The 14,317-nt window shown below is 46.7% G+C and overlaps 1 protein-coding gene and 1 long non-coding RNA gene across 7 annotated transcripts; both read left to right on the top strand.

The window, feature by feature from the left end:
* The first annotated feature begins 507 nt into the window (after positions 1-507).
* On the top strand, positions 508-7,322 carry LOC123135938 (uncharacterized). 6 transcript variants are annotated; one of them, XR_006466366.1, is made up of 6 exons: positions 508-1,040; positions 1,473-1,572; positions 1,700-3,363; positions 3,614-3,647; positions 4,565-6,591; positions 6,840-7,322. It is a non-coding gene; the product is annotated as an uncharacterized lncRNA (long non-coding RNA). The 6 variants fall into 6 exon arrangements; XR_006466368.1 differs by having other exon boundaries at positions 1,700-4,786; positions 5,110-5,212; positions 6,181-6,591; XR_006466369.1 differs by having other exon boundaries at positions 1,700-1,761; positions 3,279-6,591.
* Positions 7,323-8,561: 1,239 nt separating this feature from the next.
* Positions 8,562-13,893, top strand: LOC123138866 (protein PRRC1). Its single transcript, XM_044558719.1, has 4 exons — positions 8,562-8,646; positions 10,580-11,053; positions 11,132-11,170; positions 11,269-13,893. Exons 1-4 carry the CDS (start codon positions 8,562-8,564, stop codon positions 11,385-11,387), a joined length of 717 nt encoding a protein of 238 aa, XP_044414654.1. The 3' UTR covers positions 11,388-13,893.
* The last annotated feature ends 424 nt before the right edge of the window (positions 13,894-14,317 follow it).

Below are 14,317 nucleotides of genomic sequence, written 5' to 3'. Positions count from 1 at the left end.
AAGATATGTCGGCATAGCTTTCCAGCTTTGTCCTCATATCATGTGTCAAGAAATGTATGTCATTATGGACATATTATGTGTCGGCAACTACATAGCGATGACTTATCAGTCGGTAAGTACTTGGCTACATCTTGTCTGTCGGTATATGTGTGGGCCCTGATAGATTTTCTGTTGGCGTAGGTAAGTGCTTAGCCACATTAAATATGTCGGCATAGGTAGGGTGTATTGACACAGATTAAGTGTCGGCATATGTGTACACGCGTCAAGCAAAGAAACCTTGAAAATTTTAGCAGCTAACTTAGCGCGCGAGAGGGGAAATTTCAGCTGCGCGCGGCCCAGATTTGATCCACAGTCCCACACAGGCCAAATCTCTACTCCTAATGGACGACTTGGTGAATAGTCTGTGCAGTTTAATTTCGCTGGGGTTTTTTCATCATTCTCCCACCTCCGGTTTTTTTTCGTCATCCTCCACCTCCGTTAACTCGCAACCCTCCTGCGAAAAAAACCGTGCCAAAAAAATCTGCCTCCCGATCCCATCTCGATCTCTAAGCTCCAGCGCGCCGCCACCTCCTGCCGACCGCCACCCTCCCCGGCACCGCGCGACGCCACGAACGCCGTGGCCGTTGGCGGCTCCCCCCGCCCCCGTCGGCTGCCCCGGTCGTTCCTCGGCGCCGCTCACAGCCTCCCCGCGCAACGCGCCCGCACCTGCGCCCGGGGTGGTCCAGATCAGCGAGGAGCACCTCGTGCGGTGCGCGGCAGCGGGGAGGCTCCCCGATCCAAAAATCCATCCACCCAGTCCTCTCCTCGATTTCCAAATCGAGCCTACCGGCAGCCTCCGTGCGCAGCTGTGCCCCCGCGCCTCTGCCTCACCGAGTGCCCGACCCGGCCGTCGTTCATCGCTAGCACCCGCGGATCCGGCCGCCCCTCACCTTCCCCATGGGCTGCACCTCCCAGCGCCACCGCCCCTGCCAAGCTCCGCCGCTGGAGGATGAAATTCTGTCAATGTCCACTGTCTTCAAGTAATTGATTCATGTAATACAGTAAGTTCTGTCAATGTATACTCTGTCTTCAAGTAATCGATGTTGCTAGAATACTTACTGTCGTGCGCACACCTTGATATCATGGCCAAACACGACTCAGGTCATGGCTTGGTGCCTCATATAAACCTGCATAAATATGCCAAAATTGTACTGCAAGTTGCATGGTTAGCAGTGGAGAATCCACACACTTGCTGTTGTCCCTTGCAGAGGTCCAGGAAAAAAGTGTAGTGGTTCAGGAAAAACAGAGAGGAGCTGCCCTATTATTCATTTAGTCAATCTTTTGGCCTATCTCCTTCTGTATTATGATTTCCATCTTGAGAAAAAAAAAGGCAAAACATGTAAAGCTGTATGGTTTTTCTATGTTTGCAATTTCTTGTTTTGTGGAGAATTAAAGGATCGTGAAGGCTTGCCCTTGAATCCAACTGTCTTTAGTTTTTTAGTGTCCAAGGAAAATTCTTGAGATGACGGAAATGAATTGTACTCTCAAGAAAAGGTGGAATACGAATTGGATGGAAAGCTAGAGCTACAACAGGTTGGCTGTCAAAACTCGCAAAATCCTTTTCACTTTACATGTATTATCATTGCTATCAACTTTACTCGCAAAATACGAATTACATGTTTTATCAAGCTAGAGCTACAGCAGGTTCTATTTTTTGTAGCCATGAGAAATAAGAAGAAAGTGGACGATGCATTGCGTGGCACTCAAAAAAATTCAATTCAGGTTTGTACTACACATATTCCTTTACCCGAGCAATATTTTATACTGCATAGATTCTGTTTTAAAAATCCTATTTTTGTTTCTCCTTTTTTGGCTGGAAATTGGTTTTGTTTCTTTTAGATGTGGTGCAACATATCTGAAGCTATCTTGTCGAGTATAAGAGTTGTTTGCTTTGTGATACTTAAGTTTGAGTGTATCGGCATATGTTTATTACTCGTTAAAAGCTGACTTTGCCAGGCGGATATACCACTAAAGATATCTACAGGAAATAGCAGTGCAAAATATACCACTAAAGATATCTACAGGAAATTTTCTACAAAATTGCAGTCAAACACTACCCCTGCCAATACGTAAGATTTGCAGCGTCATCAACTTTGCCAGGCGGATTGATAGTTGGATTTTGTTGGAAGGGGAGGAAAATAATCTGCTAATGCACTGTGAGAAAGGTGGATCGATGGTGTTGGCATTTATGCTTGCAGGTCTTCTTCTGTACCAGAAACATTAGACATTGTGTACAAGCGAGCACCAAAGGAGTTTCTTCAGATGTGAAATATTCAGTATCTACAATAAATGATTTTTTTTCATCATGGCGCTCTCCGGCAAGGAGCTCCGGCAGGCAGCGCCCGGCGAACAATGGCCTGGTGGAGGTTGCTAGGGAGGACACACTCGAGTGTGTCGAGTGACGGTGTAAACATCCGGTGCTTGTTGGAGCTTGGTCAAGCTCAGGCCCAAGGTCAAACTACGGGAAAACTAATATTCAGGATCTGAAGTTACAATCTTTGGTTGGAGTTTGGTCAAGCTCAGGCCCAAGGTCAAACTACCGGAAAACTAATATTCAGGATCTGAAGTTACAGTCTCATCTGGTCGGCCAATGTGGTGGCCTTCATCTTCTGCGATGTCTTCCGCTTCCACCAGAATTCTGCTCGTTTACAAGTAAAATGACTAAGAATCAGTCGTTCTAATTTCTATGATGAAAAGACACCTTGTGGACATGTTGGTTACAATACTGAGAGAGGAAAGAAAGGAAGTTGTGCTCTCTGCTCTTGGTGCATAACAATCTAAGAATGTCCCCGGGTCAGGGCTTTTATCTAATGCTACACTACAAGCTGCTCAAGGGTACGCTCATGTGACGTTTGAAACTCGTTTGTTGGATTAGAGATGGTGGTAGTGGATGGAGAAGCAAGAGGAAGAAGAAGAACATGAATAATATGAGTGCATAGTTAAGTGTTTGAATTCAAAGTTTACACAGGTGGGGGTGGAAAGAGGGACTCCGAGTTTGATGTGTCATTGTCAGAACGATGTAATGGTAAAGTATGTATACAACGATGCATATGTGCATGAAGCTTGGAAAAATTATATATTAGACACGATTGATGGGTGGTAGACAGAGTGAGGGGAGAGAGAGAGAGATGCATTTGTATTTATGGGTGCAATAAAAAACGAACTAAAAAGCCCGTGGCAACGCCGCGACGAGGGAATCTTTTAGTTACATTACATCGTTGGCCTTCTTCCTGTGACAGAGAAAGTTATGGACACGGTAGAGGCTGCCGAGAGGAGTTCCCTTGCTGCAACCTCCAATGGTATTTCCGGTGCAGTGTCCAAGAGGTTAGTGGACATTGTCCCTTTCTTTCGTATTCAGTGATGGATGAAAAGTCAGAAATGACAATTCTGCTGTATTATTCAATTCGAACTAATGTTTAGTACTTATATTGCCGATAGAAATAATTTTATCCGCTTGATTTAGGAAGTGCACATAGGTAGGTCAACATATTTTATAGCTCTTTCACATGTAAAAGCATATGTTGCATAAGAAATTATTATCTTCGAAGCATACTCAGATTTCACTAACAAATAGGGGGAGGTTCAGACTTCAGAGCAATGATAACAAGGTTTGTTCCTCACTCTTTTGTTGGAATTTTAGTTCCAAGTTAACATGATTTCTTATCCGCTTCATAAGTCATGCATTTGCTTAATTAGGTGATAAGTAGAGCAAAAAACAAATTGATCATGTTATTGTGGGGTTTGTTTAAACTCCAGCATAAGGAATTCTGGTTTAAGAAAAAAGACTTTTGGCTTCTTTAATTACAAATTGATTGCAACATCGTGTTAGTATGTGATTTCTCACATGTGGTTATAATATTTGTGAAGACGTGCATTGCACGTGCACTTGGAAGCGGGCCCGTGGCCCGCGCCGGACGGGCCACAAATCATTGGTAGTGCATGTCGTGTTTATCCTCACTGTTGAATATTCTGTATATAACTATTTATGCAATACTTGGACCATAGGAACAATTCATTCTGTATATTTTGCTGGGGTTTGTGCCTTCCAGTCAATTTATAGATGGGTAAGATGTATCACAATATCTTTGACTTGCATTCTCTATGATGTCAAGTAAGAAAATAGAATATATACTCCTTGAATTATCTTTTCTTTTTTTCGATGTCTCTATCTTACTTATATAATCCAATTGGCATTCGCTAGAGTTTCTGTTGATGAAACATTTGTTTTGTGATGTCAGGAGTTCTGTTTGTGACTTTGCAATCAATATTCGTTGATACGGTTCGTAGATCATGATATCTGCACAATCTCAATCTACTTCCTGTGACTATATATTGTATTAACGGGTTGTGTCAGGGTTATTTTATCAACTACTCGATTGTTGATCTACATTATGGTTTATTTCTTACACGAATTAATGTTGACTCGATTCCCTGTAGTAGGTTGAGAGGCTTCTCCTCTCATGATTTTCTCTGATTAGTTTGCTTGGCTGCATGCTACTCATGATTTCTTTGAATTTTTCTGTAGGAGCTCGATCAAAAATCACCTATGAAAAATATGCCGTTCTTCTCTACAGGGGTTGAATGTGGAATTTGAGGAGAATATGTGCACCAGCATCCGACTCCTTGATGTTGCTCTGATCATATTGTGTAAATATATTTCTAATAAAGCAATCGCCCGATGGTGTACATGTTAGAAATAACAAGATGTAATCATCAAGTGTGAGAGATGGCAACATCATGATGGATGGTATGTACTGTTGTGCTCATTAATAGGTTCGTCTTTCATTCTCTTGCAGCCAGCATGTTTTTTGTTATGCAAACAATTAGGAAATATCTAATTTCTATGTACGTCCAAATATACATAAGTAGTTGTTGTTAGCACTGAATTTGGATTTGTTAACGGTCGCTGCATTTGGTCTATCTCGAGCCTCTGGCTGTGGATCATGTTCTTTTGATATCCGCTTGCCATGATATGTTATCTCTGGTATGTGTTACCTCTATTTTTTTTGTCTGGACTAATTAGGGCCTGCTTCTGTTTGCTCTAATTGATATAATTGTTGTGGCATGCAGCGGCCAAGCCAACAACAGAGCCAGGCTTAGGCCTGATGACGACTTGACAAATATGATCAAGATGCTGAAGATGAGGAATCTGACGAAACTGAAGAAATAGGGGGTACTCTTAGCTTTAGTTCCAAATATCATTTTTTGATATTCATTGCTATGTATCTGTATAAACTTGTTTCGGCCATTATTGACAATTGGTCAGCAAAAGAATTGCATATCTCTAGCCATCCAGAATAAGCGGATAAGATGATGTGCATTCATTTGGTGGCACAAAATCAATTTTCTTTGCCAACTAATAGTACATACATTAAGAAAATTACTACAGTTGGCAGCTCTTCACTGCATGTTTTGAAATGTTTCATGTGCTTGTCCTACCAAGTCACTTACAGAAGCAGGTACAACATGCTAAGTAAGCATCCAATTATTTACCCTATTTTTTGTATCAATCCGAGAAAAGACGAGAACGATGGCTGGAAGGCAGGGCGTTGTTGGATGGAAGGAAGAGTGAGAGAGATAGGAGGTGCATGAGGTGACAAGTTCAATGGGGTTGCCAAGGAGGTTTGAGGGAAACAGGCCGCCATTGAGATTTTTATATCCGCTGGCATGCACGCTTGCTTGCTGATATGCGCGTCTGGCTGTTGTTGTTGCGCATGTGTGTGTGGTATGCCCCTGCCACTGTGTATCGCTGCGATGTTGTGTGCTTGCTGCTGCTGATCAGCGTGTGTGTGCGGTTGTGCGGTTGCTGCCACGTTTTCTGGTAAAACCGCCATGCACTTCTTTTTCTTGTGCTGAACAATTCATGATCACTATACCACTGAACTATTTCTTGAACAGAAGCCATGTGAACTAAGTTTGAGCTCTTATGTTGTTAAATGAAGCATGATTTTTAGTAAGCTGAACAATAGTTCTGATTTCCTCACTTAACAGGAAATTTTTAGTTCTATTTGTATTGTTCTAATCAGTTGTTTTTACACTACTATGTAACCAGCACTCTTATATATCAAGTGATTATAGCATCTTGATTATTTCTGTATTGACTTTCCTTTCTCAGATTACTGATCCATGGTCTTCCTGTAGATTTCAATGCTGACTTGAATCCTGTTAGGAGTTGATCAAGATAATCCGCTGTGTTGTGAAGCAATCACTAATTAATTTGAGAGAGAACAGTGTGGAATCAGAAGTAACGAGATGTGACCATTAAGTTTGACAGATGGCAAGAGAATTTGATATGTAGTCCTCTATATGCACCAATAGTGCATTCACTTTTCACGCTTCTATGGTTGGTTCATATGTGGTTATCGAAGCAAGATAAGTTCTTGAGAAGGACTCTAATTGCTATGGACCACAAGACTTCAGATGTTGCTCCCTATTGCGTATTGCCGTTTACATTGGACTTTCTATCCAGTAAGAAGGACACTGGGATCATTGTTCATCTAGAGAAGTCAGTGCCAAATCTACGTCAGGACATTGGGATGTTAATGATTGGAGGTGATGTTTTTCTCTTCCATACCTAAATTGTCTTTAGTATAAGTCCATATAAAGAGAACTGCAGTGTTCTAACTATTGAAGCACAATTGTTAAATTAATTAATTTTAGCTATGTTATAGTTTGAGCTGAGGGCTTCTTACCATTTTTACTTCTACTAGATTCATTTGTCACACAGTTTTTAGAGCAGGGTACTTGACAAATGAGTTAGATCACTTTTCTGTCTGAGAGTCGATTTTTTTGTGTGTTAGATGGATTGACAAGTACCAAAGATTGATGCCAAGCAGAACTAAAACATGTGCATGGATTACCTTCAGTCCCGCATTCCAATCAACAACATTGGGCCGAGCGAGCGCGCGGGTGGCGCAAGAGGCAATGGGCAGCCGATGGCGATTGAGTGGTAAGCGGCGGTGGCGAGGTCGAGCGGTTGGCACAAATGGCAAGTAGGCAATTACCGTGACGGGCGAGCGGACGAGGCGAGTATGCGTCACGATTGCATCACAATTAGAATAAAGCAGACAATGCATACGTGTGGCCTTGTGTTAACAGCCAGCCAAATCAATCAGACAAGGACCATTATGTACGTGAGTGTGTTAGCAGTGGGTATATCCGAAGATTATTTCTCAACTCGGCATGTGGGTAGAGACTAAAAAGACGATGCCATGGTAGCATGGCAGACCTGGCAAGTGCCACGAACATGATGATATTATTCCTTTTCTTAATTCCTTGAGTTATGGCTGGCTGATCGGAATAATTTTCCTATTTAAAAATATAGCAAATAGCATTTCATTAGAGATGGCTTTGCAGCAAATTGCAAATGGCGCAAACCAAGCCATCGCTGCCTCGTCGCTCTCGCTGGGAGCGACAATGACCGCCAGTCTCTTCTTCGCCTTCTTAGTCGGCATCTCCTCCATCTGGATGCCCTGCGGCATGAGCCACTCTGCCACCGCCTAGGACTCGACCTCCGGGAAGTTTAGGTCCGTCTTCGTCCGTCCAGCACGCCACACCGCCATGCCGTAGGCACGTGCGACCTCATCGGCGGTGGGATACGTGTCGAGCTACCAACGCTGCCCGACATCAGAGAACTCCAGTCCGAAATTCCCGGAAGGCTTTGCCCTCATGCCGAAGAAACTAGACTTGCCCTTCGGCGTCTTCTTCGGCGCCATCGGGGAGCGGGCGGCGGCCGAGCGGGGAGCGAGGCAGCGACTTGCAGCGCGGGGCGGAGGCAGACGGAGCGGGATGGCGGCATGCGATGCGGGGCGGAGGCGGATGAACCGGAGAGAAGGCGGACGGAGCATGGCTGGAAAGGAGGCGGATGGAGTGGCGCCGGGCGGAGGATGGACCGGAGGCGGAGGCTGCCGGAGAGGAGGCGGGCGGGGTCCGGGCGGGCGGAGGCGGCCGAAGCGGAGGCGAACGCGATGGGGCAGCGCGGCGGCAGGCGACGGCCTAGGCGGGGTGGAATCAGTGGCAGAGGTCTGGATCTACGTTAGGACGAGGCCTTAGAAAGTTAACATGTAACTCTTGCAAACTATTTCAAGAGCTCGTGACAATGCACGGGCACTCTACTAGTATCTCAAAATCTGACACCTAAGGGCATCTCCAGCCGCGCCCCCAACAGGCCCTCCCCAGACGGTTTTGCCGCGCCGGCAACAAAAAAAGGCCCCAGTCGCGCCCCCAGAAGCCCGTTTTTCGCCGGCTCGGGCCAAAACTGGTGCCGGCGGACCCAGGCCGAACCCGCTGCCCTGGGGGGCGCTTGGGGAGCCGGCGCAAGCGAAAAAGGCGCGTGGGCCCGCCCTGGAAGCGACCCGAGGGTCTTTTCCCGCCGTTTCTTGACGCTTTTCCCTCGCATCTCTCCCGCTCGCTCGCCTTCCTCCTGCCATTCTATCCCTTTCTCCCGCTCGCTCGCCTTCTTCCCGCCAAACCCCCTCCTGCTCGCCGCGAAGAAGCACGCCATGCCGTCGAAGAAGCACGCCATGCCGCGCGCGGCGGCCACCGCGACTGGCGTCGTGGCCAAGCCGAAGCCGAGGAAGCCGAGGGCGCTGCCATCGAAGCCACCAAGCCTGTCGAACGCCGAGTGGAGGGTGGAAGTTCAGCGGCGCGAAGCGGTCACCGCCGACAGGCGGAACAGGGTCATAGCCAAGAAGGCCCGCGACAACGCGGCGCGCGCGGCGGCGTCTTCCTCATCGGTCGACCAGGCGGGGATGAACCCACCCGTCGTCAGCCACGCCCAGTACGCGCCCTGGGGACAGCAAGACGCCGGATCTCCATGGGGTTCATCGTCGCCCGGCTGCTACGCCGACGGCGACGCGCACGGCGGGTTCAAACCAAACGTGACCTTCCCTCATGGTCACCCCGCTACGCGCACGCCCTCACCCGCCGTCGTCGGCGTGCAGTACCCTCCATACAACTACTCGCCGCCCGCCTCCTACGCGTCCACACCGAAGCCCCATCTCTACCGCGGACCACTACCCTTCTCGCACCTCGGCGACACCGACGACACGGGAGCCGACATGGACGACATCATCACGACAGGATCGACCGCGGCCGCCAAGTCTCCCGGGTTTGCCACCCAGGACGAGGTAGTGGACCTCAACGGTAACATGGAGGCCGAGCTCGGCTACGTCTACGGCGACAACGCGCAGGAACCCGAGGAGGAGGAGGAGGAGGAGAAGGAACCGGCCCCTGTTCTGACGAAGGTTCGACAGAAGAAGAAGAAGCGGGCGGCTAGGTCAGGCGAACCGCGCATCAATTGGACGTCCAAGGAGGAGGAATGCCTCGCCGAAGCATGGAAAGTCGTCTGCCTCGACCCGACCACCGGCGCACGCGATCCAGAGCTTGGACACGTACTGGGACCGCATCAAGGCCGAGTTCGACGAGCGGAAGCTCGTCGACCCCTACTTCAAAGGCGTGTACATGCAGCGCGGCTCCAAGGCGATGCCGAACCATTGGGGGCGTATCCAGTTGGCGTGCAACAAATGGCATGGAATCGTCGAGGAGGTCGCGGCTCGCCCTGAGAGCGGCGCCAGCATTGAGGATCAGGTACACACGCCGTTCGCCCGCATATCTTCGTCCCCTACGCCCGCCGCCCGCCAACTGTTTGTCTCTCCGCGCAGCTGCTGCGTATGTTCGCCATGTATCGGGGCGACAACCAAGACGCCGACTTCAAGCACCTCCACGTCTACAAGCGCATTGACAAATGCGAGAAGTGGGCGGAAGTCCGGCGTGCCCTCGACAAGGCCAAGGAGACATACAAGCCAGACGCGACGACTCCGGGCGCGTCAGAGGGACGGCCGGACGGCCACAAGTTGGCAAAGAAGGGGAAAAGTGCCGACGCGGCAACCGCGCGAGTGCAGGAGTCCATCGAGCATTGCCTCGCCGACGCCCAGGCCCGGGCCGTCCTACGCGAAAAGAAGACCGAGGCACGGTGGTCGTCGCTTATGATGAACAACGCCATCAAGCTCGACCTGCTCCGGACGAACGTCACCGCGAAGAAGAGGAACACCGACATGGCTTTTCTGATGAGCGGGGCGGACATGCTCCAGAGCAACGACGAGAAGCTCAAGGCGTGGTACCTGGTGCAGCGCGGCCTCATCTTGAACGAGCTGCCGACGGCAACGCCGACGACGCCGATGACGCCCACGACCACACGGACGCCAAGCTCGAACGGCGCCTCTACATCGCCGCCCAGCAGTGCGGAAGTCGCGCCGACGCAGCCCTGCGACGAAGCAGGTCCGACACCGACGAGCCCGCGCACGCCGACTCCGCCAACGCCTGGAGCCGACCAAGCCGAGTGATTCATTGCGCACGGTGCCCCTCTGTTTTTTGTAACACCAGACTACGTCCAATCGCCGGATTTGCGGCGTCTTTTAAGAGCGGGAACGACCAAGTTTGAATTTTCCACATCCTGAGACCGGCGCGTGGGGGCGTGACTGGGAGCTAGATCGCCCCCAAGCCGCTCTATTTAGGCGCCCTGGGGGCCGAACGGCTGGAGATGCCCTAACCCAATCCATCCCCGGACCCCCCCTCCGCCGCCGCGACATCTGGCTCTATCCCCTGTCCCTCCCGCCGGAAGTGAAGGTGTCCTCATCCACGCGCTCCCGACCCCCCATCCCTGCTGCCGCCGGTGAAGGTGTGTTCGTCATCCTCGCGCTCCCCTCGGCCCTCGCTGCTGTCACGGTCGTCCGTGCACACCGCCATGCGGCCCGTGCCCCTCAACCCCCTTCCATCCCGGCCGCCACCGGGGTCGCGGCTGCCAATAGCTCCGACGCCGACCTCAGTCCGTCCGCCGCCCTAACCCCCGCCCTCCACCACGTCCCCAGCCCCTTCTCCGGCCGTCGCCGCTCCTTTTCTCTCCCGCAAAGTCCCTTCTCCAGATCCATCAGCCGCATGCCCGTTTCTGCAGAGCGGCATCGCCTTGGCCATATCTCTCCAAGCGCTGCAGGCCGGTGGAAGTTGTCTTTGCTTGGTAAGTGACGATGATGAGGATCCCCAATTACTGAGAAGGTTACTTGTTGGATCTGTACTGAGAAGTCTAATAATGCAGAAAAGGGATTGAGTGCTGCTGAAGTTAGTGTTTACTTAGGTATATCTTGCTATTAATATATACCGCTGCCTTTTTAGTCCATTTGTTCATTTACCGATATACTTTGCATTTATCAGTTTGTTCTACACTGGTTTCAGATTTGGGTGAATGGGTTGTTGTCATCGTGATGCAACAGAGGAATCAGCGCTGGCCACTAGGAGGAGATGAGAGGCTTGAGATGGATGCTACGACGGTGGTGGCAAAGTTAGGAGCTTGAGATTTACAGGGACGAGGTGTATGATAGCACAGATTAATGTTCAAGTCTTCATCAGCAGCACCTTGACATGAATCCTAAGATCCATCAGCATTATTTCTTGATTATTTTCTAGGGAGGAATCCGAAGATGAATTGTTTCTTTTTTTAACAGATTTCATGGCTTAGCATCTTATGTGTTCCATCTAACTCTGCCTGCAATTTATATCTACTCCAAGTACACCACATTCAGAACTGATATACAGCCTACAGTTAGATCAGTTCAGATTTTGCCATGACAATATTACCCGTATTATTCATGATTCCTCCGTTGTGTATATCACTGTAGAATACTACCTCTATTCGTATATAGCAAAATAGTTGTATAAGTCTTTTAAATTTACGTTCTTCTGTACATTGTCCTCTACTACCATTAATTTTCCCTTTTTTCAAATTGAAATTTGAAAAGAGCATGAGTTTTGATAGGATTTTGTATATCCTTCAGTTGCTTGCTGTAACCTTTTCCTTCTGGTACATTGATGTTGATAGAATCATACCAATTTCCTATAATTTCTTCTTCACAAAGATGTTCTGTTTGTTTAGTTGGCACCAAAATCCAGTTGAAAGTTTATAGGAGGGTTATTAGTAAAGCAAATTTGTTCATGAGGAAACATACCAGCAAAAAAAGTCGAGCTGAAGTGTAATTCAAAAGCTATTAACAAATTTTGCGCGTTCCTTATGTTTTTATTATAATTCTTATTATTTTTAGCTGGCATTGATATACGAAAGAATATCTTGTCGCTTTTTTGCCCTCTCATCGACCATTGTATTTTTTTAGTCATATCAGTCTATCTAAAAGAAAGAATGCAGCACCTTATGTTTTTCTATTTTTGGAAATGTCTTAGGCGTGTTGTTTCATATAACTATACGCTCTGCTCCCTATGCCTTTCCCCATAACCTTAGTATGGTCATTGTTTTATCTTTCATATCCTTCATCTTAAACTGAAAAATATGAACCATTGCATTGTGCTAAACTTTATCAGTGAATTTCGTGTAACAAGCTGAAATAGAATTTTCTCTGTTGCAGTTGGAAGCATGTCACATGAGTATTGAGCTGCCATTATCTGCAAATTCTTTATTTGTTGATATGAACATTAGTTGCAACATGAATAATCAATGTTAGTCGACAATGTTGCTTCATGTGCATGAGCATACGGTGTATCTTTGACACCATTCATTTTGAACCACTAAAATAATAGAAGTGGTTTGATTCGTAAGTTATTTTTCAGGTTTCTAAACAACACTTATTTGTTTTGTATTTGCTGCAACGTATGGACTTGATGCTTTTCGAAAATGTCGAACCACTAGAACCACTAAAATATGTATGCCCTGTTGCAAAACACGGGCCCTTGTGCTAGTACAAACATAACTAACTGCATCCTGTTCATCCCCATCCTGGATGGAAGTAGTAGAGAGATGAGAGTTGAATCTTAAAGTATGAGGCCTACTTTATGATTTTATTTATGGTGAGTTGAGTTGTCTATATTGAACATATTTTTCTTTTTTGCAGGACCGTTGTTACATGTTTACGCATTTTGTTAGAGCAATTTCTAGTGGAAGAAGGAACCTCATACTGATAAGAAGGTAACGGTTATTCTATGAAGTAGCGGTTATTATTGTAGCTCAAGGATGACAAGAAGGCAACTAATGTGCCCAGGAGGTGCAGGTATTACGACATAACAGATACATTAAGATTATTGTTTCTCTCAGAAATATACATAGATCATTTTGAGCCTCGACTAGAGCGCCAGATTTCTGCCCGAACTTATAGCATTACTAGATAAACGTTTTGTATCTTGTTGATAAAACTGAACTCCACATGCTGCAGTTTATAATTAAAAATATGAAAAAACACACAACACGATCTGAAGCGCACATACATTGCTTAGGAGTTAACATGCACTTTGGTGTTATCACCTTGATGGTCACAATCTGAAGATCACATGGCATAAACTGAACTTTACATACTACATTTTTTTTGGTATGAAGTTGTACATTTTATTTCTACTTCATCAGATAACGTACAAACACAATTATTTTCAAACTTGTGCTTCTCTTGGCTGCCAATCTCCCTATGAGCTTCAAAGAACTTGAGCTGACTACACTTTCTACCAAATTCTTGTGTAGTATTTTCAGGCAATCAGCCACCTAGTACACATGGATGTGATGACTTTGGAGTGTTATAGAGCATTTGGCTGTACCAGCCAACTCAATTGTAATCATGAAGCTTATGTGTGTTCTGGACCATTTGGTGCTTAAGTGTTATGGAGTAGAAATCTTGTGCTCATGGATGTAACTTAAGTGTTTTGGACCATTTAGCAAATAGGGGTATTTTTATGTGACTTGTGTTTCCTGGAGGGTTGTAAGATAGACAAACTTTGCTATGTCAACATTGACTTGTGTTTGAGCCTGTGATCAATACATATATGTATTTTTGGTACCATATTATCAATGATTGTGCAATATGTTCATCTTGATCCTGTTTGTGGATAACAATTGAGCATTGTAGTAACAATCAGAGCAGTATCCAATTGTTGTTTTGGCTGTACCAACAATTTATATGTTGGCAAAAACATTCCAACAAAGAAAGTGTCGGCATAAGTACACACCTACCCAGACAAACCATATGTTGGCAATGCTGAAGATCTATTTAGACAGACCAAGTGTCGGCACAGGTAGGGTGTACATTGACATACCATCTGTTGGCATAGGTAGGGTATACACAAACAAATTAAATGTCGGCATAGGTAGGGTGTACATTGACAATTTATCTGTCGGCGTTGGTAGGGTGTATGCCGACTAAAAAAGTGTCGGCAAGTGAACTTTTGTCGGCAATACATTTCCCCACAGCAAGTCCTCTGACTCTTTTATCTTTTGTCAGCATATGTGATAGCT

This window comes from Triticum aestivum, chromosome 6B (genome assembly GCF_018294505.1).
Source record: "Triticum aestivum cultivar Chinese Spring chromosome 6B, IWGSC CS RefSeq v2.1, whole genome shotgun sequence".
Classification (NCBI taxonomy): Eukaryota; Viridiplantae; Streptophyta; class Magnoliopsida; order Poales; family Poaceae; genus Triticum; species Triticum aestivum.
The sequence above is the reverse complement of the archived record's forward strand: the minus strand, read 5'-3'. Positions and strand labels throughout refer to the sequence as shown.